Genomic DNA, 26750 nt, shown 5'->3' on the forward strand with positions numbered 1-26750 from the left:
TTCTTAACACTTAATTCTACTTTATTCACATAATTGTACTTATTTATTATGTTCTACTATACTGTTACCTTTCAACGTGTGACTTTTTGTTAATCTAACTGATATTCTTCTAACTTTGCACAGTTTTTTATAAGCGGATCAGGATGCATTTCACTGCGTGTTGTCCTGTATAAACTATGCGTGTGACAAATAAAGAATCTTGAGAATTTCAAAAACAGAGTTTACCGCACATGCATTTATTGGTTACTTTGTTCATGTATATATATTTATCTCTGCTTATTTAAAAAGCTACATTTACCCCAGGAGTCAAAAACGTTCTGTCTGTTGTTTTTTTTTTTAAAATTTTTTTTTTTTACAAAGTAAAAAAGTAACTGCTGTTTTGTCCCTAATGTTTTTCCCTGTGATTTGTTAAGTGTCATAGCAAAAGCTATTCTCACGGGAAAACTGTAAATATTTTAATACGAATAGCATATCAAGATCTCCTTTGGTGTCTGTTATTCACGAAATATATACATTACCTTTCTTGTCGCCTGTTAACATTTGCATCGCTTCTCCGTGGTCATAAATATACACCTGACCAAATTAAACTTAACATTAGTGCTGGGCGGTATACCGGTTCATACCAGAAACCGTTTTTTATTTTTGTTACGATATGGATTTTTCTTATACCGGAACACCAGTTTAAATAGCCTAAACAACATTTGGAATGTGGCGCAGCGGGAAACTGTTTAAAGGGGCACCTTTTTCACTGGTACACCGCTAAATACGCATGCAACAGAGTACATGAGTTAGTGGAGGTATTGAGCGGTGAAAATGGATGGAGAACATTCCGAAATGGAAGCTGTAGCAGACGATAAAGTTGATCATGATGACACAGAAGAACTTTTGACGAAAAAAGGTGCTTTGTCTGTAGATACTTTGGTTTTAAAAGGTCAGATGTGGACCATTATGTTCAAATGTGTAAATACTGTTTCTATACTACTGGATAATACTGCAAGCCAAGTTGTACTTGTTTTATTTTATTTTTTTTTTTGATACTGTGTAATGTACCTGGTTACTGTGTAATAGTGTGACGATGCCGGTCCCCTATAGACTTCCCACATGGAAGTCTGTTGAACCAACACCGTCGATACTTATGACCGAGATGAGCTGTGAAATCTCATTGAAGCCAGGGGATGGTGGAAAGTGTGCAAGTGCTTTTGTTAAAAACAAAATAAAACCAAAAGTGCCCGTTGTGCATTGTTCAGAAAAATACAGTACCCAAATAAATAGCAAATCCATAAAGCCAGTGAAACGTGGGGATAAAATCCATAATAAATAAATCCATTAAAATGCAGTCTCTCACCTCACCCGATCGCAGCACACCACCTTCTGTCTCTACGGCTCACCCTTCACTGGCGTTGCTGGCGATGCCTTTGCAGCACGAACTGCTTTCTGCCAACCCCTGTCTTGGCTGCCGCCACACTGCGCAGCCAGACTGTCCGAGGTCGGCACACCTCCTGTCTTCCTTTGCGCTCACTCAGTCGCTCCTCAGATCCATTGGGAAGTCTTACATTTCACTCGCCCCACTCTACATGCTTAGTCAGTGGGGTGAACCAGCCCCTAGATCGCCTCAGCCTGCGCTCCAGCTTGTGCTGCCTTCTCCTTCCTGATGTCTGGATCATCTCCCATGACTGCCTTTTCCCTTCTTTAACCTCCTTGTGTTCTGTCTTTTCTTTTTTCCTTCCCCCTATCCTGCCGGCCCATAAATATACGTCTCTATGTGCGCAGCGCCGTATTGACATGGTGCAGTAAGCCAATGAAGCAATTGAGAATGATTGGGTGCGACTTGCCTCAATCACTTCATCAAGCCCCCGCAGTCATTTAGTTTTTTTTTTTTTGAAGCCGCAGACCCATTATACCACAAATAGCATTAGCATTATAAGTGCAAGTTGCAGTTTTATTATTTATGTATATAGCTTAGCTTGAAGCAAGGTCCATATTAATGTAATTTGCATAAATGACGGTTCAGTTGGTAAAGATGTCATCATCAAGTTGCACTTGTTTTATTTTATTTTGGTGAATACTGTGTAATGTACCTGGCCTTGAAGTTTTGAAGTAATAGTATAATACTATTATTTATTTTATTGTTATTATTTATTAGTTTAAATATTATGCAGTTTAATGATGGTAAAGTTGTTTAAAAAGTCACTTTAACATGTCAGTGGACAGAGATTGTTAACATTAACAGAAAGTGTAGTTAGTTTACAAAAATATTTACCATTTGTTCCTTTTCTAAGACATGTTCAGTGCAATACAACTTTTGACAAGCACCTCTGGATATTTTACTAAGTCTAAATGCCTCTTTGGATGGTTGACAATTTGTTGTCAAAATTTTAGTTTAAGTTGTTTGCAAAATTTTTTCAATAAAAAGGTTATATATTTTGACAGCAACCATCAAGCAATGTGATTCCTTCTCTTCATTAATGCATTAGTGCCCCCCTCCTTGAAAACTATCACTTTATGGGGCCATGCAAACCTGTATTAAAACTTGTGTGCACATTAAAATGTTTTTTTGTACAATGTACAATTCTCATGACAGTTGAATAGGTTATTCTTAGCCAGTCTACTGCAGTAATTGCAGTGGAAAATGTGGTTAACTCATGCATGGGGAAAAAAATACTGTTGAATACCGTGAAACCGGTACAATTTTGAAAAATACTGTGATACAGAATTTTGGTCATACCACCCAGCACTACTTGACATTGCTTTAATTGTTGCGGGACCACAGATTCTCATAGCGTATGGTCCATTATTGTGTAAATCTACGTTTTGAGCATTGAATTATGCGAAGGCGAAAAGATTATTGTAGACTCGTATGTTTTGCCTGTAGTGTTTGTGGATTCTGTGGTGGGCTGACGTCCTGCCCGGCGTTTGTTCCTGCCTTGCACCCTGTGCTGGCTGGGACTGGCTCCAGCATGTTTTTGGATATAGTGGGTTGGGAAATGACTGACTGACTATTTGTGGATTTCACTTTCCCCAAACATCAGATTTTTTAATTCTCTTGGATACGCCTCTTCATTGGGAAGAAACACTACTTTTCATTGATGGCAACACGAATTAAGACGATGTACAAGTCTCTGAGTTATACTTCAAAGCCTTACAATATTTCCATACTTCTGACATATGACCTATGTCCATATATGAGATCTTTATTTGCCTTTCTGTTATTTTACCGAGTAATAATTTCTCTTAGTAAAGATCGCATTAGCGCTAACAATCAAAAACTTTTGCATTTTTCTGCTTTTATATTCTGTAACTTACTCTGCACGTGTATCGCACCTACATTTTTTTTTTTTTGTGTGTGTCAACAAATGTACTTTTCTGAATATACTCGGCAGTAATTAGCTTGTTTCATATTTTAGTCTGTTATTTTTTTATTTTGGCATAATATAGTACATGAGGTGATAAACTACAACATTTTACCTTCAGAGTGTGATGATTAAAACATCTTTCTCTGTCTGCAAAATCATTCTTGTGTATTCCTGCTACCTCTACTCCCTCTGAGCGTCTCTTCTCAGCAGCTGGGAACATTGTCTCAAAGAAGAGCTCCAGCCTCACACCAGAGCATGTCGGAATGCTCACATTCTTGCACTGCAATCAGGAATATATGAGCTGAATCTTTTATAAACTGTACATTATTGTTTTATTTTATTTGAATTTTTATTTAAACTTTTGGACTTTAAGACACAGCAGTGGCCATTTTTGATTAAGTTAAATGCACTTTTTTGTTTAAAGACCACTTTAGTTTGTATTGTTTAATGTATTTTTTTTTTTTATTGTGATGGTCACACACAATAAAACATCTGATTATTTCCAAATTCATATGTTTCACTGGTAACTATTTTAATTTGGTTATTATTAATTTTAATCGTGTTAATGCAGAGACATTAGGGTGACTTTCACAGGTGGACAGACGTGAGCAGATGAGGTAAGACATGCACTGGAGCCCAGAACAGGATGTGCAACCACTGGTTGCAGGCATCAAAATAGTCAGGCATGAAATAATCGTGACTAATTGGAAAAAAAAATTGAATGATTAGTCAACTACCAAAATAATCATTAGTTGCAACCCTAATTCTGGCCCAAATCATATCTCTACTCTCCATTTGTTGTTTATAAGGTGAACAGATGATTATTTGAAGACTGTTAGGTTAGTATTTCCTACATATTTTGCATTGTAGAAGTAGCTATGAGGAAGTAACAAAGTAATCAAAATAATATTATCAGGGGAAGATAAAACACTGATGCAGAAAAAAATGTATATTCCTACAGTTCTCCAGTAGTTTCAGTCATGTCAGTGGCTTTCCCAGTTTCATACCTTGGTCCTACTAAGCACCAGTCGATTGAGCTGGAATGTAGTATTCAGAGTAGACATTCATGCCAGCCTATAACTGTTCTCTCTGCTAAATCTTAAGCACATTGTGGAATCTCTGCCCTGACAATCTCGGGAAGTTGTAAGGAAAAATAAGAGCCCTGGTCACTATTATGTGTGTTTCCATTGCATACAATTGCTGGCTTTTGGCAGTATTGTTTGGGGAATTATATGATATGAGGAAAATCTCCTCTGTTTCTGGCATAGGTATGAGTATATATTTACTCATTATACTCAATGTTTATCTTGAGTACAAGTCAAGAATGTGGATATTTAACTTTTCTTTAAAATGGAAAATGTGCTAGATGTCACACAAAAACCCTTGTACATTAGACTTCCAATTTGTATTAAACACAAAGGAATTGCTATTGTGTTTTTTGCCTACATTCTGAAGACATTTGTGATATAAAATATACCTAGAGAAAACAAATTGTATTCATAAAACAGTTTTATTTATATCTGTAAAGGAAACCTTATTAAAACCCAAGTAGACTTCATAGCTCCTGAGCGATAATTTAATATTCCCCAAAAAATATCTAACAGCTTGTTTACCTGAAGCAGAAAGAAGACACTGAAAGGTGAAGTGTTACTAATGTCATTAAATGATTCTAATTTAAAGGGTAGATAGCAATAGCCATGTCTACTTATTAAGTAAGCAAAAGACATAGTAGTTAACATATTCATGGCAGTATTGTTATTTACTTGAAGTGTTTACATTTATTTGCTTAGCATAAGCTTTTATTGAAAGCACCTTACAAACATAATTGAGTAACATCAGTCTTGGGACTATTTTGAAGTGTAGCAGAATGGGTTACAAAAATTGATCACCATAAGTGAAGGAAAAAAAAAAAGATCAATCGCTAATATGACAGATATCCACAGAGGAAGCTTTTCTTAACAATGTGAGAGATATTCATAGAACAGTATGGCTTTCAATAGCTTATTGAAAACATTGAGGGGAGGCAGCAGTTCACAAGGAGGTGAGCAGCTTGTTCCACTAACTAGGAGCTATATACACAAAGAGTCTGGATGGAGATTTGATACCACACAGAGGGGCCATCACTATACATTTTTCACTGGCAGACCTGAGTGGGCAAGAAGTAGAATAGCACCTCACCAGTATCTCAATAGGCACAGGTACTGACCCACTGACCACTCTCTGTGAAAATATCAAGGACTTGTGCTTAATGTGTGCTGACTCAGGGAGCCAATGTAGTGGCCTGAAGAGAGGAGTGACATTCATCCATCTTGGCCTGATGGCAAATGTGGGAAGTCCTACTACTGTAGTAGTGAGTTGCAGTAATCCAGATGGGAGAAGACCAAAGCCTGGACCAAAGATTGTGCTGCATTCTCAGTCAGATACAGTCTGATTTTTGTGGACGTTATACAGAGTGAATCTGCGTGAATGAGAAATACCAGTAGTTGAAATGTGGTCAAAGAAAGATAGCTGCTCATCAGTCACCACCCCAAGGTTACATAATGAACTTGGCAGGTGTTACGGCTGTCAAATTAGTCAAATAATAAGGTTTGAATATTCCAATTAAAAATAAGTAAATGTTCCAATTTATTCAAACATAAACCCTTCTGGGTGTGTTAATGTACAGTACTTGTATTTTTGTACACGTTTTTTTTTTATACTTCATAGTAAAGGCCGCACAGCAAAAACAAAAACCATCAGCAAAAAAATTACGATTGTGATTTGCAGAGGCACCATAAGTTGGGGTGGTGTAGTAAAAAATATTAATAATAGCATAGCAGAGTGCCAGCACTTGTCACTTACAAGGGTTTAAGCACCTTTTCATGGCTCGCTGTCCTGAAAACAATCAAGAGGAATACAGGTTGGTTAGTAAGACTGCAATAGGGTAACAGTAGCAAGTGAACTTATATAAAAAAAAAATAAAAACAGACAAGAGGCACGCTGGTATAAGGGGGCTTGTTTTATTATTTTGTCATCCTTTTGTCCCCTGGAAAAGCTCTTATCAGCATTTTTTTCACACAACTGTGTATGTTTAACCCTTGGCTACGTGGAAAGGGAAAACATGAGGATGAGCTGTAGACCATTCCCTGAAATAAAATATCCATTTTACTACATAAAATTAATAACGTTTTTCTTTGGAAAGCAATAAATTATGTATAAACAATAAAGCAATGAAAATGTGAAATATATATATTTTTAAATATATTTTCCATTTTTTGTCGGTAATATCCAAAATCAACTTTTGTAGATTATGAGTGTTTAGGAAATGATGCAGCCTCTTAGTTTTTAGTTCTTTGTTTGTTTTCATTTCCTAAAGTATTAGATACAGACAAATATGTTTTAATGTTTTTACAGTATATCTTGAGGATACAGCAGGGTGTTCGAGGAATATTCGCGGACTATCAGCCAGTTGTACCCGGACATCCGTATTGAAGGAGAAAATTATCCCCCAAAACCTACAAACAGGTAATATTATCCATTCTTTTACAATGTTTATAAGATTTACAAGGCCTTATAACTTGAAATTTGTTATTCTTGTAATGTTGGTAATGTTAATGTGTATGCTTAATAGTAATTGAATAAAAGAGTCTTGCTTCCAAAAGCATTTTCCCATTTTAAATATATTTCAATAAATATTTAGTTTTTAATATGAAACTTTCAAGTCTTGTTAATTTACGTAACTGACCTCCAATATGACAAGTTATTACCAGTTATGTTGACAAAAATGAAATTAAATTTTTGTAGCATAAAAATATATATTTTATGTACATTTTTAAATGAAGTTGGCAGCTATTTCAAGTGGAAGAACTGTATTTATGCTCAGGTTTATTTTGGAAAGTTGATTAGTTCCTGCTGTTAACAATCAGTAAATCAAACAATTTTATATAATTTCTCCCTGTAAAACTTCATATGTGCCCAACCAGGCCACACTTGGGTACCTTTTGAAAGCATTGAAATGTTTTTACGGTGATGCAAAAGCCACCACCTGTCAACAAACACTTAAATGCAATAAATAAAATAAATTGCAAATTAATTGAAAATGGACACCACTGATTTTTTTTGATTTTTTTTATATAAATTCTCTTCAAAGTGCTAAATTTGTTTAAAAGTTATAGTATCTGTTAATATCGGGCTAATAATTGTAAAGTTGTACGGCTTAATAACATTTTCATTAGAAGTATAAAATAAAAGTATTATTAACTAAAGACCCATTCATTTGTTTTGAAATATAAAAAACACCAAATACAGATCACTCTTTTCTACGTGTTCCTACGGGTGCCATGATAAAAGTGTGCCATCAAAGTACACAGTGAAAAATATATACAGTGAGAGATGTGCTAATATCCAAGGTATTGCCATGCCTTTTCTGCTAGATATTCACAATTCATGTTTACCAGACTATATGCATATATATCAACACAAGCTGTTCTACCAGCAGCATAGCTAGTGGTTTGCTTTCTTTACTTCACGCTGTTTCTGTGAGGAAATGTGCCTGAATTTAATTTACTCTTGTAAAAATCATGAAAAAGGTTTGCCTGCAAGTTAAAAACTTCATTAGATTTTAGTTTTGTGTCTTTTAATACATTTTGTGTCCTCTTGTTTTTGAAGAGCTTGCTGGTGTTTCCCCTCCAGAGTTACAGCTGCTCTTAAAACCATCAATTAGGTACATAAGTTCAAGGGCAACAAAGGCAGCGAAGAATAGCTCCAAGGTTTGCCATAAACGGTTGAATTTGCTTGACAAGATAATAGACAACCTACCATGGACTAACAACTCTTTAGTGACTTATCATTGATCTTTTCATCTAGTGGAATGTCATTACTCATCTATGTCTTGCATTTTATTCAAGATTGGTTTCACATTAAGATCTAAATTCACAGATACCTGGTAGGCAAAACTCATCTAGAGGCGTAGAAAATCAATATAGCTTTAGTTTAATTGCTGTCTTCAACAGTTAATACTGACTTTTGGATGGGTGCAGCTTTTAGACTATTTGCAACAGATTATATATAATGTCATGCTATAAATCGCAGAATATGGCTATATTTTTATAAATGACAGATTATTACCATGGGGTGTTTCATTTACCTTAATTGTTTATTACCACTGGAAGTGGTTTACCTTACCTTCTTACACTCAGGTAAATGGTTGTTGTTTATAATCCCTGCAGCCAGTGTTCACTGCCTCAGTGCTCAGGGTGAATGGGATGTTAAATGTTAAATGCTGGATTAGCTGAAAAATTACAAATTTACTGTTTAAATATATTTCTCGTTAATTAGCTAAAATAAAGTTTCAGCAAACTTTTAAAATCTGTGGCACTGTTTTTCATACAGTAAATTCAGTAATTGCTGATACACAAATATTAATATAATAAAAAATGAACTATAACACAAACATTCCTCCTTTTTTGTTAAAATTAATGTTCCTTCTGAAAATCCAGCCATCACCACCACTTAAAATTCAAAAATGTAAAATGTGGGAAAATGTTAAACATGGGCATGTAAATTGGGGTTCAGCTGTACAAAGAAAACCTAAGTCACATGTGTATGTAAAAAATTAAAGTACATGACAAAATCTTAAATGTCAGAAACATAAGGTTAAGAAGTGAATGTAAACCCAACCTGATAGTTCTGGTGTACTGTATATTAGGGATGCACCGATACCGAAACGGGTATCTGGTATCGGCCTTGATACCACATTTTTTAAAGTACTCGTACTCGTTAAAAGTCCCCCGATACCGGGGACCGATACCACGGTCTGAGAAATGTCTATGTTTGAGCGGCGTGTAAGGGGTTAATCACAGGCACCGAGTGCCCGCCCCCAGGCCCCGGCTGCAGCTCAGAGCGGGGAGAAGGCAAGGTGAGGCGAGACATGTCAGCCGTGTGGAACTATTTCAAAGTGAATGAAGACGACAAAACAAAGGCGGACTGCAAATTGTGCTCAGCGAAATTGTCCAGAGGAGGCTCAAAAGGTAGCGCATTTAACACAAGTAATTTAATCAAGCACCTAAAATCCCAACACGACAATGAGTACAAAGAGTTTACCCACACTTCTAAACCAACACAACCCACGCTGCAGCAAACTCTTGCAAGACGAGAGAAAATGTCCAGAGACAATCCACGTGCTGTGAAAATAACACAGGCAATTATCGAGTACATTGCATTGAGTGACCAGCCACTCTCGGAGGTAGAAAATGTGGGATTCCTGCGTCTCCTCCATGTTCTGGAGCCCAGATATGATATCCCAAGCCGCCGCTACATGACTGACACAGAGCTGCCTAAACTACACGACTCCGTGAAAAAACATATCCACAGCCTACTGCAAGCCTCCTCTGCGTTTAGTTTCACCACGGACATTTGGACAAGCAGTGTTAGCCCCGTGTCGCTAATTAGCCTAACCTCCCAGTGGATAGACGAGAGTTTCTTGTTTTTTTTGTTAAATTATATGACTAAAGCTGTTACCTGTAAATTTAAATCATGTTTTTATTAAGTACTCGGTATCGGCGAGTACTGAAATGCAAGTACTCGTACTCGTACTCGTTTTCCAAAAAAGTGGTATCGGTGCATCCCTACTGTATATAAAATCATTAAATAGTAATGTATATAAAACGTTTAATATCAATATATTGCAAGCTTGAGAAGTATTTTGATAATAACTCTGTTACCTGCTGCTACCAACCACAGTCCTTGAACAGTGGCATCCAAATTCTTGACAACAGTATTGTAATGAAAGGCACCTCATTTAAAGAAGCAGCATTGCAAGAATAAGCTTTTCAGTGTATATTCATTATCAGTATAATGAACCATTATGCTCACACATACTTGCATAGTTCTACTCAATGTCAAATCGGTTATGAATGTGTTAAGTGCTACTTTTTTTAAGACAATTTTGATTCTTGTCTTTCATTTGGAATACAGGGAATGCAACATGACTTCAGAGTAATTGCATAGGGGATGACTTCTCTTCCCATGACTGTTGATCATTTTTTTAAAAACTTCATTGTATACACATTTAATCAATGCCTTGTCTTTTTTATAAACAAAACACAATGATCACTGTTACCTGATTTCAGCCAGTTGTATACGGACGTGTTAATATAAATAGGTCATTAATGGCTGTCTGTTTCATAGACCAAACATTACTGGTACTTGGTACTTGGTGCTGGTTGCTTATCTTTCACGGTATCTTGATAGTGTATCATGTGATTGAATTTTAAATGGCTGTAAAAATGTTTTCTTACAGTTTAGAAGTTTTTATTTTATAGCACATTTTTAAAAACAAAACAGTTTCAAAATACGAACAATTCTCTTCATTTTGGTTCTTAACACTAGAATTACCAGAGTCTACAAAAAAACTCGTAGATCCGGCCCACCTTAAAACCATTCGCACCTCTCCGCCAAATGTGCCTAAATGTGCCGATAAAAACAAGCTGCAAGCAGCCGGCTATTCCATCTCCCCACCGACTTAGAACGTGCACGAGCATCTCCCAGCTCATGCCTTGATTGATTATCTGGGAGTGAAGTGGAGTTTTAGAGTGGAAATAATAGATTGTTATTTGGAACACATGCATTTCATGTGTGTTCCATTTCTACAGTCATCTGTGTAAACACATTGTAGCGATAAGATTTGCTATTTCAGAGCGCAGCAGGCTTGCTGTGCCTCAAAGAGACCTGAGTTCAGTCCCCCGTTGAGGAGAAAGTGTTCTTTCATTTTTTTCTTTTTAACCTCAAACGGACATAAAATTTATAAATTGGTATGCACTGTCAGTTAATGAGATCGTTATATATTCATGTGGAATGCTCCTTTTAAAATATTTTTTAACAATTGAGACTGCAATTAACATGAAACAAGTGTCCTTATAACTGTTGTTTTTAAGATCCATAACACACAGACAGACAGAGCATTGCGTAATAGAGACAGACAGGCAGAAAAGTCACTAGATATATAAATAAACAGGGAAGGCACATGTACTGAAAGAAAAAAAAAAAGATCAACATGTGCATTGATCCTGCTGCACTGAATAAGCTCACATGCTCTAACATTCCCCCCCAATCTGACTCTAAGTAACAGCGCAAGTACAGATGCAAACCAAGTGTACATGTGTACTGCATAATATTAACAAAAAGAGCAGCTTGCTACTGAAAACAGCAAATATAGGAGTGAGTGGGGATCGAACCGGGGACTTTTGATCACACTTGGTTTGCGTCTGTACTTGCGTTGTTTCTTAGTCAAATCGGGGGGGTAGGGGGGCGATGTTACAGCGCGTTAGCTTATTCAGTGCTGCAGGATCAACGCACATGTTGATTTTTGTTTTTCTTTCAGTAATAGCGCCAACATAAATCCACACCAGATCTGACACTGTTCATTTTCAAATAATATTGCATTAGTGCGATGATGTTTTCACATATATTGTCTCTCTCTTTCAGGTGTGTAATAGGAACCACAGCATAGAGAGAAGCGTGTACATTGTAACAGGTACACACGTTGTAAATGTAGGAAAGACGATCCTTGCGTGTGTGTGAACAGTTAACATTTGAATCTGATGATTGCATATAGCGCTGAACTTACTGCTCTGTACTATTCTATCCTCTGCATGTCCTGGAGTACAAAAGAAACAGCATACAGCAACATGTGAGGACTGGCAAGATCGGGGAAAAAAAACACACAGTCACTGATAACAAACCGCAAGATGTTATGCGAATGAATATGAATAATGTTGCATCCATGCCACAAAGTTTTCCGAAATGTGCTATACAGGTCATAAAACGAATAATTCCAAATATCATAGATACCTACGTCTGTGTTTTTGTGTTTTTTGACATCATACACCATAAGGTGCACACTAATTCAGCATGAGCAGGAACAGTGACGGTGAGATACAAAGAAGGCAGATTTGCTAGCGTTTGTGTGTCAGCTTTTATCACTCCACATGAGAGAATGTCCAGTTCCATTGTCTCAAAACACCACTCACATCTCTAGTTATTCCGTTTCAAATGAAAAATAACAGCGCGAGATCCCTAGGAGTGAGTGGGGATTGAACTGGGGATTCTTGATTACAAGTCAGCAAATCTTACTGCTATGCCAATGAAGCTGTTGCCTATACCTTGAATCTTTTGTGAAAGTATTTACTTGATCTTTGGACTTCAGGCTTCATACATTATATAGTTTATGCCTACATTTTGTCATTTACTACTAAAATATGAAAAACGTTTGTTTTAAAAATGTGTTTACACAGATTACTGTAGAAACGGAACACACATGAAATGCGTGTGTTCCAAATAGCAATCTATTATTTCCACTCTAAAAATTCAGCACTTCAGTCACTCCCAGATAATCAAACAAGGCTGGATCTATGAGTTTTTTCGTAGACTCTGGTAATTCTAGTGTTATACATCTAAAAACCTGTAAGATGATCTAGGTTCAACATTACTTGTACAGTAATCCCTCGCTATATCGCGCTTCGCCTTTCGCGGCTTCACTCCATCGCGGATTTTATATGTAAGCATATTTAAATATATATCGCGGATTTTTCGCTGCTTCGCGGGTTTCTGAGGACAATGGGTCTTTTAATTTCTGGTACATGCTTCCTCAGTTGGTTTGCCCAGTTGATTTCATACAAGGGATGCTATTGGCAGATGGCTGAGAAGATACCCAACTTACTTTTCTTTCTCTCTCTCTTGCGCTGACTATCTGTGATCCTGACGTAGGGGGTGTGAGCAGGGGGGCTGTTCGCACACCTAGACGATACGGACGCTCGTCTGAAAATGCTGAAAGATTATCTTCACGTTGCTACCTTCTGTGTGCAGCTTTTAACTATGCTGCACGGTGCTTCGCATACTTAAAAGCTCAAAGGGCACGTATTGATTTTTTAATCTGTCTCTCTCTCTCTCTCTCACTCTCACTCTCTCTCTGCTCCTGACGGAGGGGGTGTGAGCTGCCGCCTTCAACAGCTTTGTGCCGCGGTGCTTCGCATACTTACAAGCCAAACAGCACTATTGATTTTTTTGCTCCTTTGAAGAGGAAGATATGTTTGCATTCTTTTAATTGTGAGACTTAACTATCATCTCTGTCTTGTCATTGAGCACAGTTGAAACTTTTGAAAAAGAGACAAATGTTTGTTTGCAGCGTTTGAATAACGTTCCTGTCTCTCTACAACCTCATGTGTTTCTGCGCAAATCTGTGACCCAAGCATGACAATATAAAAATAACCATATAAACATATGGTTTCTACTTCGTGGATTTTCTTATTTCGCGGGTGGCTCTGGAACGCAACCCCCGCGATGGAGGAGGGATTACTGTACTCCTAATTTTTTTTTTCTTTTTTCTGAAAGCTGCTGCAGACAGAAAATAAATATATTGACACTTTTTAAAACATGTTGGTCTGGGATCAGACTCCAAAAAATACATTTACCATTTAGTACATAGTTAGCCCTATGATGTGAGTGCCTCTGAGGTTTATGTGAAAAATAAGGACTGGTATCTTATGTGTTGAACTGATGTATTAACATGAAGAGCAAGAAGCGCAGAGCTGTACATTCAGCCTTCACAACACAATTCTTGTACTTTGTCCATTAGAAATTCGAGCAGCAGTATCAAAGGCTGATGTTTCTTCGACTTTGCAGCATAGCAGCTGCCTTTCTCCAAGTGGTGAGGAGGTACGCAAGTTGAGGGGAGTGCTTAGCCATAAACGCTGTCATGTTTGTACTCTTAGTTCATGGTGAATCACTGACCTAACATCCCACCAAAGAAGTACACAATACTCCTTTTTATATCGCATTAGATTAAATAGAAGCAGTATACCCAAGTAAGTAAAGTCAAGCTCTAGGCATGTTTTGTGGGGCTGTTCTAATGTGTTACTTGCTCTGAGCCAGCTGGTTGGCTGTGGTGTGCAAACTGTAGTGCACAGGGAAAACAAAACAAGGGGTCCCACATTTTCGTTCCAGTAGTCCATATTGTCCGCATGGTCCTAGAAAGCAACTATGCCAAATTTGTTCCAGATCAGTCAAAGGGTGTTGGATTTTATTGGGAAAATATAGACAAGACATTCTGTTTTGTATATATATATATAGAGTCAGAATTGTAGACCTTCTGTTTTGTGTATATATAGAGTCAGAATATTCTGGGTGTCCCTGTCTTGAGGAGAAAGGTGGGTAATTTAATATTTAAAGAGTTAGGACAGTGGCCACAGGTATGGATTGAATATCATTCCAAGGCACACAGAGCAATGGTTTCACACATAAATCAACATAAAACATCTGTTGATGCATGCTGTGGCTGCTGTTGCATTGCTTCACCATCTGGTTTGTACCTCTTGTCAATGTAAGTGGTGGTCCTCCCAGTCGAATGTTGCCATAGGTACATCAGCTATACTAACTTGTTCAACACAGCAATCAGCCGGAGTACGATCAGTTGATGCCAGTACCTCACTTTTGTTTTCAATCTCCATTTCCATATCATTTGCTTTCAAATCGGAGTACAACAAGTCAGAGTCTGATTCAGTGATATTACCCAAAATGTCGTCCAGAGTATTTTGCTTTGCGCATTCACTTTTATCTTTCACCAGATGTTGATGACATTTTAGAGGTTATTTACTCTTTGCTACTTATGCATGTGCAGGGAATCCAGATTAAATCAACAAAGCTAACTTTCCTTCTAGCAAAGAGAATTGAACTTAAACATAATGGCAAGCTTTGTCGCAATTTACAGTTGATTACAGTCCTGTATCCCTGACTTTTGTCAAAAGTCAACATCTACAGTGTAAGAGTTAAGAATGTTGTGAAATACCTAATTATTATGACTAACAATTATGTGGTTTGATTAATTTCTTTTTTAATTTACTCCACAGATTTTTGGCATCATGCATTTTTTATCTTAAACTACTGTCAATTGCATTAGTTATCAGTGGATACAATCCTTTTCCTATGTTTGGAATTGAGACACCAAGGATATGGATCTGGACCCAAGAAAATAAGGTAAATTTGGTATTGTTTTTGTCATCTTCCACATTCTACTTTTTAAATATGCCTGTGGTGATTACCCCAGTTTTTTGTCTAAAGATGTTCTACTGCAAATAACATCAACTTTGCAATGGGTTTCATGTTTGCAGTATTTAGAAACTTGTCCCTTAATCTTGTGACTTGTTGAAGGGGCACCTACTGTACGTGAGTAGTCCACTAGAAGACAGCAGTGAGGTTTAGAAATGTTACTGACCACGCAATAAGGTGCCAGCTTACAGCAGTATTCAAGAATTGAATTTCTCTAAGACATAATTTGATGGTTGAAGTTTTTACAAAGTACAGACAAACCTGTTTATGAAAACTTGCCTTGATAGATAGATACTTTATCAATCCCCAAGTTTGTTCATTTTTTTCAAAAGATCAATTAATGTGTATGTTGTTAGATGTAAAATGTATATTTTTCCCCCTTGTGACTGCGGGCAAAGAGCCATAGGAAAATGATCTCAATTACTTTTAAGCATAAAGCTTGCTAATCGACTAATAAGATTTTACACAGGAATAATTGCTGTGGTTTATGCATGGCGCACTTAATTACATATCCATCAGAGAATGTACAACTTGAGAAATTCCTCATGGTTTACAACTATGTCTGAATTGTGAATAAGGAAAAAACAATGAGGAAGGATTCAGCATGGCCATATTATAAAGATGTGTTCTTTCACTGTTCTAGATCATTTTGTTTCAACTTTATATTCTGGAGAGGAGAATAAAATTAGAAAACTGGTTTGTGCTTCATAAGTGTGAGATATATAAACTCTCTCTCTCTCTCATATATATATATGCGCCCCCAAGACTTCTTGATTGTTTTTATATTATGTAATGTTACATTACTTTTGTACTACTATGATTTCATTCTAATGCTGTGCTGAGCTTTTTGGGAGTCTTTTCTGTTGGGTATATGATTGGGCACGACTTCCTGCTGTGATTTTAAAGTATGTTATCTAATCTCAGTTTTGCTATGTACTAATGCAGGGTTTTCTGGCTTCCATATTTCAGATTTTTTCCTGTCTAATGACGTTTTTCCTTAGCAACATGATTGAGACTCAGTTACTGTCAACTGGTGCATTTGAAATCTTTTTGAATGGTAAGTTTTAAATGTAGCTGAGAGAGAGTAGATTTGGAGAAATTTTCATTTCTTTTTATTTTAAAATAAAAACCATTATATAAATTTCTATGCACTTCTGAGTATAGTTCTCTATTGATTTCAGTCCTAAACTTTCAATGCTGGTTTTCATTCACTATTCTTAAAAAGAAAAAAAAGAAAAAGTGGATGCTGTAAATCAAAAATAAAAAGTATCTGTCCCTTACTTACTTGGCCTGGCACACTTATTTCTTTTTGCCTTATTAATTCCACTACTTGTTTAGTGTTTTTATTGATAATGTGCTGTTTAATGAGAGATCCACATAACTATCTATATAATCTTTATTGCTGGAATTATTATTGATTGGATTTTTGGCAAATGGGAAGTGTGGGAATCATTGCTGACATTATTGTGATTTCATACAGTACTGTGCAAAAGTTTTGGGCAGGTGTGAAAAAATGCTGTAAACAAAAAATTCTCGAAGTATTAATCATTTATTTTCATTAATCAACAAAATTCATTGAATGAACAATAGAGAAATCTAAATCAAATCAATATTTGATGTGACCACCCTTTGCCTTCAAAACAGCATTAATTCTTCTAGGTACACTTGCACACAGTATTTGAAGGAACTCGGCTGGTAGGTTGTTCCAAACATCTTGGAGAACTAAACACAGATCTTCTGTGGATGTAGGCTTCCTCACATCCTTCTGTCTCCATGTAATCCCAGACATACTTGATGATGTTGAGATCAGGGCTCTGTGGGGGCCATACCATCACTTTCAGGACTTCTTGTTCTTCTTTACGCTGAAGATAGTTCTTAATGACTTTGGCTGTATGTTTGGGGTCATTGTTCTGCTGCAGAATAAATTTGGGGCCAATCATACGCCTCCCTGATGGTATTGCATGATGGATAAGTATCTGCCTGTATTTCTCAGCATTGAGAACACCATTAATCCTGACCAAATCTCCAACACCATTTGTAGAAATGCACCCCCAAACGTTCAAGGAACCTCCACCATGCTTCACTGTTGCCTGCAGACGCTCATTATTGTACCGCTCTCCAGCCCTTCGACGAACAAACTGCCTTCTGCTACAGCCAGATATTTCAAATTTTGACTCATCAGTCCAGAGCACCAGCTGCCATTTTTCTGCACCCTAGTTCCTATGTTTTTGTGCATACTTGAGTTGCTTGGCCTTGTTTCCACGTCAGAGGTATGGCTTTTTGGCTGCAACTCTTCCATGAAGACCACTTCTGGCCAGACGTCTCCGGACAGTAGTTGGGTGTACCTGGGTCCCATTGGTTTCTGCCAGTTCTGAGCTGATGGCACTGCTGGACATCTTCCGATTTCGAAGGGTAATAAGCTTGATGTGTCTTTCATCTGCTGCACTAAGTTTCCTTGGCCGACCACTGCATCTACGATCCTCAACGTTGCCAGTTTCTTTGTGCTTCTTCAAAAGAGCTTGAACAGCACATCTTGAAACCCCAGTCTGCTTTGATATCTTTGTCTGGGAGAGACCTTCCTGATGCAGTATAACTACCTTGTGTCTTGTTGTTGTGCTCAATCTTGCCAGGACATGAAACTGTCTTCCACAACCTCACCTTGGTAGCAGAGTTTGGCTGTTCCTCACCCAGTTTTAAGCCTCCTACACAGCTGTTTCTGTTTCAGTTAATGACTGTGTTTCAACTTACGTGTGACATTGATGATCATTAGCACCTGTTTGGTATAATTGGTTGATCATACACCTGACTAGAATCCTACAAAATCCCTGACTTTGCAAGTGTACCTATAAGAATTGATGCTGGTTTGAAGGCAAAAGGTAGTAACAGCAAATATTGATTTGATTTAGATTTTTCTTTTGTTTGCTCACTTTGCATTTTGTAAATTGATGACAATAAACAATCATAATTTATATTTCTGAAAGCATTCTTTGTTTACAGCATTTTTTCACACCTGCCTAAAACTTTTGCACAGTACTGTATATGCCTTGACTTTCTATCCTGTCACTAGGGGTGGATGTTTTGCCCAAAAGTTATATGAAGATATAATTAAAAAATGTCACGGTTACGGTATATATCACAGTATAATAATGTGCGTATACTTTTCAGATTGAATCCAGTGTAAAGGTTTTTCTTTTGGCCTAATTTTATAGGTAAACAATGGGTAGTTCTGTGCTTTTTCTTTTCATAAAGACCATTTTAATTAGCTAAAGTAATAATTTTGATTTTTTTGATTTGACATACTTTATTAATCCTCGAGGGGGAAATTGCATGAACTTTTGGAGATCAGAGTGCAGGGTCAACCATTGTATAGCTCCCTGGAGCAATTATCAGGTTAAGGGCCTTGCTGAAGCATCCAATGGAGAAAGATCCCTCCTGGCATTAACAGGATATGAACCAGCAACCTTCCCCATGCCAGTGCAGATTTTTACATTTTATTTTTATAGTGCCTTTCCCATGCTTAAAGCAATTCACAGAATTTCAGAATGAACAATAGGGCAAAGCTGAAAAAAAGACCAAATACACAAAACTGGATACAAAATAATATCAGTATGAAACACTAAATAAAGATAATTATAGGAAACACAAAGGTTTGATTTAGAATAACCGACAGTAAACCACAATAAAATACAAAAGTACAAATAGTACAAGAAAACCCTAAACAACTGAATTTTTGGTACAAAACATCCTGAGGCCTTAGACAGAGGTAACTGAAAGAAGAGGCAGAATGTCAGGGAAAGTTAAATATCTCCCCAAACAAATGAGCTTTAAGTTGTGTTTTAATTTAATATCTTTATTATGCACAATAAAAAATGAACATATTTTGCACATACCATTAAAAGGTACAGAATATCTGAAAATGCATACTGTGTGGAATATACAGAAAAAAATTAAACAAGGTGGGCAACAAAACATATTCAAAGAGCTATTCCTTCAGATTCCTTTGGTTCCCCATTGAACAAAAACAATCAAGTCTTATTAGACTTCAATATTGGCTTTCAAAACATCTTTATGAAAAATTATATAAAAAAAAATAGACTGACTCCATTGACTGAATACTGCCTCAGCAAAAGCTATCAAGCCAAACCCTACAATGCATATAGCCTGCTAAAGAAAGCTTTCACACTTGTAACACGACTGACATTCAGAATCCTCTTTCTATAGAAACTGATTTTGGTGGACAATATTTTAAAAAATATATTCTAATGAGAAAATATCATTATTTGTACAAAACGAAACATCTCTCATTTCTTTCTAACATTGAAGATGTATAGTATTTGTTATAAATAGCTATAAATAAGTAAATAGTTTTATTTATACTTTGTTGTCTGCTATTTTTTTTTTTAAAACTCTGTAGTGCTTTGTTTCCCTTAGTGCTCCAAGTGTGTGCTTATTTTGCTTAATGGTTAATCCAGGGCTGTTTTGTTATCTTTATCATTATCATCATTGTTGGAAGTAGAATAGATAACTGTAAGCTGGCTTCAGAAAGTGACCTTGTCTAAAAATAATTCTAGAGAGCAAAAGGGTGTCCTGTACAGAATTCAAAGATGTGATCGATAACAGTTTTTCAGAGGTCGGGTTCTAGAAAAGAGGTGGGAAGGAAGTGTTGTAGTTGTGCTCTGTGAGAAGTACAGACTGTGTCAGAAGGTAACAGAATGCCCACTTCCCTTCAAGTGCTTTCTCTTTTGTGACAAGTAACAGTGTATAGGTAGAAAATGATACATAAAAATTTGTACTGGTTGCCAGATTTTTTTACCAGTGTCTTGTTTTTACTGGTATACTATAGCACACTGTACCCGTTACCCTATAAAACTTACAGAAAACACAGTATTATAGGCAGTGTGACACTGTTATTCTGTTATATTGATGATTTAACATTATGGTTACTGGCTTATAATTAGTCTAACACTCTTTCACAAGTTAAAGTATAGACTCTAATGTTGATTTTGTTGAATTTAACACATTTTCCAGGCAACTTATTTAAACTGAAACTGATGAGTTTTTTGGGGGGAAAAAGCAAATACAATATACATTACAAAGGACTTACAATGTTACAAGTAACTAACCTTCAGAGAACTTTTCAAGATATGTTAGTTTTAAAATCCAAGGTGGATTTTGTTTTTAAAAGGATGGTGATCATAATGTTTGATAGTACTAGTTACTAGGCAAATTATATGGAATATTTGTACATTTTTCTATACCGATTTAGTTCTGGTGAATGTAGTGGTGATTACATGATAGGCTAAGCAGATCAGATGAGACTGGACTTTTCTGTCTCCAGTAAATATCTCCAGGCATTTCCAAGTGGTTAAAGAAAAATCCCTGCATACAGTATGCCCTGAACTTCCTCCTAGTAGGCAGTGATCCATGATTTGTTAAATTACAAGATAAATTCATTTATAGCCCATAACATCTGGCTTTTTTTGATCCTGAGCAGCAATGGACATATTCCTAAATCTTTCCAGAGAGTGTCAAACTTCTTACTCTAGAGCAGTATTGATTAAATTGCACTGCTGCATGTTAACCTTATTAGGCCTCCTCTGTAAGTGATTCTTTCAGATACTACCCAGAGCTCATTACATTAGGGGAATATTGAAAGGTAGATTGGTTGTTAAATCCAAGGGCTACTCTGCTACAGTACAACACTTAAAGTAGTGTCACCACTGCAGTAATCTGTGGATCAATATCGAAACACATTCAATTTGTGAAGAAGAGCTAAGCTTTGTAAAGGTCTTAATTGGACATAACTGTTCTCCCTTTAACTGTGGAAAGTAAGTTACTTCAACTGATTCTGTGCTTCAAACCAGATCAGGGTAAGCAAGGCAATGGTAAATTGAGAGAAATAGGGTATGTTTACCTGTATGCATCTATATAGGCATCTGCTGAGACTAGACATCTTGTCCTTGACAGTTTTGAATGGAGCATTTGGTGAGACATACCCATTTTCATAGTCCAATGACAATCTTGTTCCTGTTTGATCTTAAGAATGTAGGCACATCTTTTGTTCAGATTCCTGACCTTTCTTAAGATTATGGAAAGCCACTTGCTGAGATGAAAGTTTAACATATCTGAAATTGAGGATATTCCCAGTGCACTCTTTTATATACATTTTGGTCTCCTATGTCTTTTTTTTAGCCAGTGTACCAATCACCTGAGCCAGCTCATCAACAGTTGTGTATAAGGATACAACTTAGTACATTTTTTACCCAAAAATTCAGAAGATATTTATGAGAAGCCTCAAGGTGGAATATGGTGTTTATTTTTAATAGTATTTTCCTGACAGAAACCCAATTAGGCAGCCTGTTCCTTCTAGTCACACTGAATCATGTCTCTCCATTATCTCCCCATGAATTGAATTTCCCTGGTAGGAATACAGTGTTAATCCATGGAATCCTTTCAAGCACTGTCAATGTTTCTCTTTAAGAAAATCATGGTAACTTTGTTTTAAGGAGGAACATGACTGCGGTACTTAAGCTGACAGTAGTGCCTCGACATCCTTGTTTGCAGTGATCTTTTTCTTGTTCTTGTAATTGCCATCATACATGCTTTTTATCAGGCACATCCCCTTGAACCAGGTTGCCAGGATTAGGTTTCCAAAAACATTTCTAAATTTACTGGAGTACCCAAACCTCTTAAATAGGTTATGATCCTAGGTGTAATATTAAGTTATTTATCCTTTGATTTTTTTCATTTGTTGTAATGAATATTCCGTCTGTACAAAATAGTGTGTGTTAAAGGCAGTAGTCACAGCTGCTTTCAGATTTAAACTTCTCTATAGGCATGTTTCTGAGAATTTCTTTGCAACAGAGTACAGTCGACCCTTGATATACGACCGGCCTGACATGCGAACAACTTGATTTACGACCAAAATTTTTGTTTTGATTTACGACCAACATCTTGCGTTACGACCTGAATGCGGTCACTTGTATCCGCTTGCGCGATTGTAAACAAACAACCGAGAGCGTTTGTAAGCGTCAGTCGGAGTCCTGATGCATGTGTTTGTGGACGTAATTTCGGTTGGTAATTTATATAATTTTTTTCGATAATTGATAAGGAAGGAAGAGAAGGTAACGAAGGTAAAGAAAGCGATCACAATCGAAACGAAGAAGGAAATTGTGCAGAAATATGAGAGTGGTGTTCGTGTGACCGATCTCGCTAATATGTACAGCATGGCGAAATCCACCATCTCGACAATTTTACAAAGAAAAGATTTGTATAAGGAGGCTCCTTCCAAACAATAACCACCTTCCATTTCATTCTCCTCCTCCTCCCTTCCTGCAGCCCAAAGATGTCAAATTAAATGGCGAGTACAGTATGAAATTGTTGTTTCTGGTAGGCTAGGCACTTTTTATAACTTTTTGGTTAGTACATTAGAAAAATTATTGGTGTTTGGTAAATTATGCACATTATTCAACCCTTTTTTATTATGAAAAGGTTAAGTAAGTGTTGCTGTGGGAGGTTCGGAACGCATTATGGGTATTTCCATTATTTCTTATGGGAAAAATAGTCTTGACTTACAACCAACTTGAGTTACAACCAGCCCTCGTGAATGAATCGAGTTCGTAAGTCAAGGGTCCACTGTATGTGTTTCCTTGTTTGTAGAGCCTATTAGCTCACAAAAACATCCTTACTTCAATCCATCTCCACTGATGTAATCCATTCCTGTAGCAATAACTAGTTACTAGGAGGATCAATAAGGCCCAGATGTCTCCATGCAACAAATGGTGTTGCTCTTTGTTAGCAATGGCTCAAAGATTGCACACCAGTAGCATAAACATGGATTTTTATCTGATTTCTAATAATGTATAATGTAATAGGGACAAAATTTCATTAAATGTAATTGCCAATGTGTCACAATACTTTTAATATCATATGTTAATGTTAAAGTCATTGTAAAATATTCTTTGTTGTTTAATATTAAATTTGCAGTTGTTTTTTTTTTTTTGTTTGACAATTTTTAAGATGTCCCAATCTGGTCAAAACTTCAGAGTGGATACGTACCTAATATTCAAGAAGTTTTCCAAATTCTAGACAATCATCTGAAGATGACTCAAGTAGAGAAGTCTTACCTTTCCACTCCTTAATTCTTTCCTTCGATGGAAATAAACAGTAAGTTTTTCTAATATTTCAGAGCTATTGAAGTTAAATAAAAACTGATGTGAAACCAGTGTCTTGTTTAGTTTATATGAATCTTGTAACGGTAGTTCATGATTTATTCTAGAGTTAAAATCGGGTACCTTTGCAAAGTAAATATATGTCCTAAACTATATATGTGACCAGGTAATTTGCAACGCACTTTTGGATTTAGCATGGAATTTATGCGATTGATTGGCATAGTTCCCTTCCTCAAATCTGTTAACTTTTTAATAATAATATTTTATCGCTCCAGGCAGCATTTTCAGAGTACTGGGGGATAAGTTGGGGTTGTTGGTGATAAAGATCCTGTTGTAATTTTTCCAGGACTCTTGTCAAAGCTTTCCCTCTTCAGTCTTCACTTGGTTGATTAAGACAGTCTGTCCCTCATTGGGTGGTCAAGGTGACTTTTAAACTGCACTGCTTGAATTAAGAGCTTTGAGTCACTCATTTCCTCAAGGCACTCCAAGCCTGTGGCAGTTCCAGTCTCTCAAATAAGCTTTGATATTATGGCATCAGTGATAATACTGTTTGCTTGGTCCTGCCAGAGGTGTTAGTCGGCAAGTAATGAGCACTGTAGCTGTGTTTTTTACAAAATTACCAAAGTTCAGCAGCTCTAGCATAAAAATGGGATTCAACAAAAGCCTGACGCATTGAAATGATTCCACAGACAAAGTATCTTCGTTTTTAAAAGTTTTACAGTACTTAAAATTCAAAGTAAAACAGTTCACACAAAAAAGAGAAAATTTAAAATAGCAAAAAAAATTCTTATTAAGAAAAGTTCTGTTCAAAGCTTGAATCTTGTTACACTTCTTTAAGTTTGCTTATTCAGTTAAATCATTTCCAAGCGTTTCTGAACCATTTCAAAATGGTCAGAAACTGTATGCCTATCCCATTTCTAAGCTGAAAATGGGTCTTTTAAGTCCCTGTGAACTGGGATCTATTCTAAACAACTGACACAAATGACACACTGTATCTTAGTTATAGCAAGAAAGTTCTATCTTATACTAACTTACAGGGAGAAGAGACTATACCATTGCCTATGACCATGAAAGAAATTTATATTCTATTCAAATTAAGCAAATTCTAATATGAGTTTAGCTCAAAGTTTTAACTTTCTAAGATGGCTCTTACATGCACCAAACTGGATTTTTAATTTGTGGTATTCATCTTTAGGAAATATTAACATACTAGAAAAGTTAAAGGTAGAAACCAAAGTGGAAAATGTGGAAACTGTCTGTATATGATGAAGAGCACTTAAAACTCACTTTCTTAGGTGACAGCAGAAAATTCAGGGAGGTGCATTGTCTATATCTGACAATGTCACCTGACACTGAAACACATACTTTGATTGTGTAAAGAAACCTTAAAAGAAAAGCTTTAATGGGAGGTTGTTGAAAAGTACACTGATGCTTATGAGCAGCCGGCTGTGAAGTATGATGGCAGCTCTATTATAGTCTGGTTGTGTATTTGAGCCAGCACAGGGAATGATGACTGCTGAAAAATGTAAAAAGATTTTGATTCATCCTGCTGTTCTTTTAGGAAAGGGACTTACTGTCAAAAACATAATCGGTTTCTAAGAGAGAATGACCTGAAACATACCACATGGCCAGGGAAAATAACAGTTAGCCACAGAATAGCTACTAGAAAAAATATTCAGCATATTCATATTTTAAGAAAGGCTGAAGAATATACTGATTTGTTTTTAAAGCTCAAGATATTTTTGTTAATTTTTATTATTTCAGTTTTTTTCTAATGTTCTAAAATGTTTTCACAAAAAAATATAAACTTGTTACCGAGGTAATAAGCATAAACATTTTCTTTCATGGCCTAAAACTTGTGCTTGTTTGTTTTTTATTAATTTTTTAAATTAAAAAAAGACAACTAAATAGATGTGTTTTCTATGATTTATGAAGGTATTAAATATTTTGTTTTCCAGATTCAAAGAGCTTTATGTTCCTGTGACAGTAAAGTTGTCTTGTGGTTTTATGAAGGCTTGCTCTGAAAACAGAATGCTGTGAGTGCAGGCTGGAGGTCTTTACCACTTGACAGAATTCATCAGCTCAACAGGACTTTTGTTAGTAACCTCTGTTACTGAAATTTGCTGCTCTGTCTGGTACTTTTGCCCCCATGTAAACACAGAAATGTAGTGTCTACATTTTGTATTGTATAGATTGAACTCCTTGTGTAATTTTAATCGTTACTAAAATTTTCACAATTTCCGCTTTTTACTTGTGTGTGTGTGCATATATATTTGAGTTAAATGAACGTGGGACTGCATATATCATTAATAAATTAAGTTTACATGTAGTGTGTGTGTGTTACGCTAGAATGAGTTGAAATGGAGAATTTACTTTTGGATCATTTTGATCAAATTTTTGGATCATACTTAATACTGTTGCAAGTGAGAGAACCCTTTTTTGTTAAATAATTAAGTGTTTAAGTGCAGGTTTTATCTCCATAAAGAAATACCTAAGAAAGATCACTAAACAGAAGATTGCATATTATTGAATGTTGTTATTTATAATATTCAGAAAAATAAACCAGAACTGAACACTCCACAATGTCTTGCGCAATGTTCCGGTGAACTATTTGAAGGTTGTTAATTTTTCACAAGCATTAAATCAACAATGGTGGGTTTTTTACATCTTTGTTTTTAATAAATAAATGCCTCTTTACAGTTTTTCTTCTTTTTAAATATAACACATTTATACGGTATGTATAAGTTGTTTTCCTTTTATGTTCTTTTTTTTATCAAATTCATAACATTTTGTGACCTCTGGAATGTTTTTACTTAGAATTTCTTTTGACCAATTTTAAAAGAAAGGCATTACTTTAATGATTAGAGCTTTATTGTAGTTTGATTTTCAGTATGTAATGATTTTACTTTTTTTTTTTCTCACATCTTAACAATTCATGAATTTAATTATTTAATATATTACTATTCTAAAACAAATTTCTTGTGTGTTTTAAAGCTGAAGAAAACTGTATAAAACAAATGCAATGCACAAAAGGCTACATTTGATCTAACTCAGAAAATGGTGCATTGTTCTTTGTGGAGAGAGGTGATACAGAATTCTAGAACAAGTTGATGTTGAGTTTTATCGGTCTCAAACTGTGCTCTAA

General features: G+C 36.1%; 1 protein-coding gene across 1 annotated transcript in view; it reads left to right on the forward strand.

Annotated features, from left to right (window-relative positions):
* selenot2 (selenoprotein T, 2) overlaps window positions 1-26188 on the forward strand; it is a 40412-nt gene extending 14224 nt beyond the window's left edge. The window contains exons 2-6 of the mRNA XM_028815932.2: window positions 6747-6857; window positions 15236-15362; window positions 16404-16491; window positions 23454-23600; window positions 25564-26188. Of these exons, the coding sequence (XP_028671765.1) occupies window positions 6747-6857; window positions 15236-15362; window positions 16404-16491; window positions 23454-23575 (448 nt within the window). The 3' untranslated portion in view covers window positions 23576-23600; window positions 25564-26188. The remainder of the gene's footprint in view (window positions 1-6746; window positions 6858-15235; window positions 15363-16403; window positions 16492-23453; window positions 23601-25563) is intronic.
* The last annotated feature ends 562 nt before the right edge of the window (window positions 26189-26750 follow it).

This window comes from Erpetoichthys calabaricus, chromosome 12, assembly GCF_900747795.2.
Source record: "Erpetoichthys calabaricus chromosome 12, fErpCal1.3, whole genome shotgun sequence".
Taxonomy (NCBI): Eukaryota; Metazoa; Chordata; class Cladistia; order Polypteriformes; family Polypteridae; genus Erpetoichthys; species Erpetoichthys calabaricus.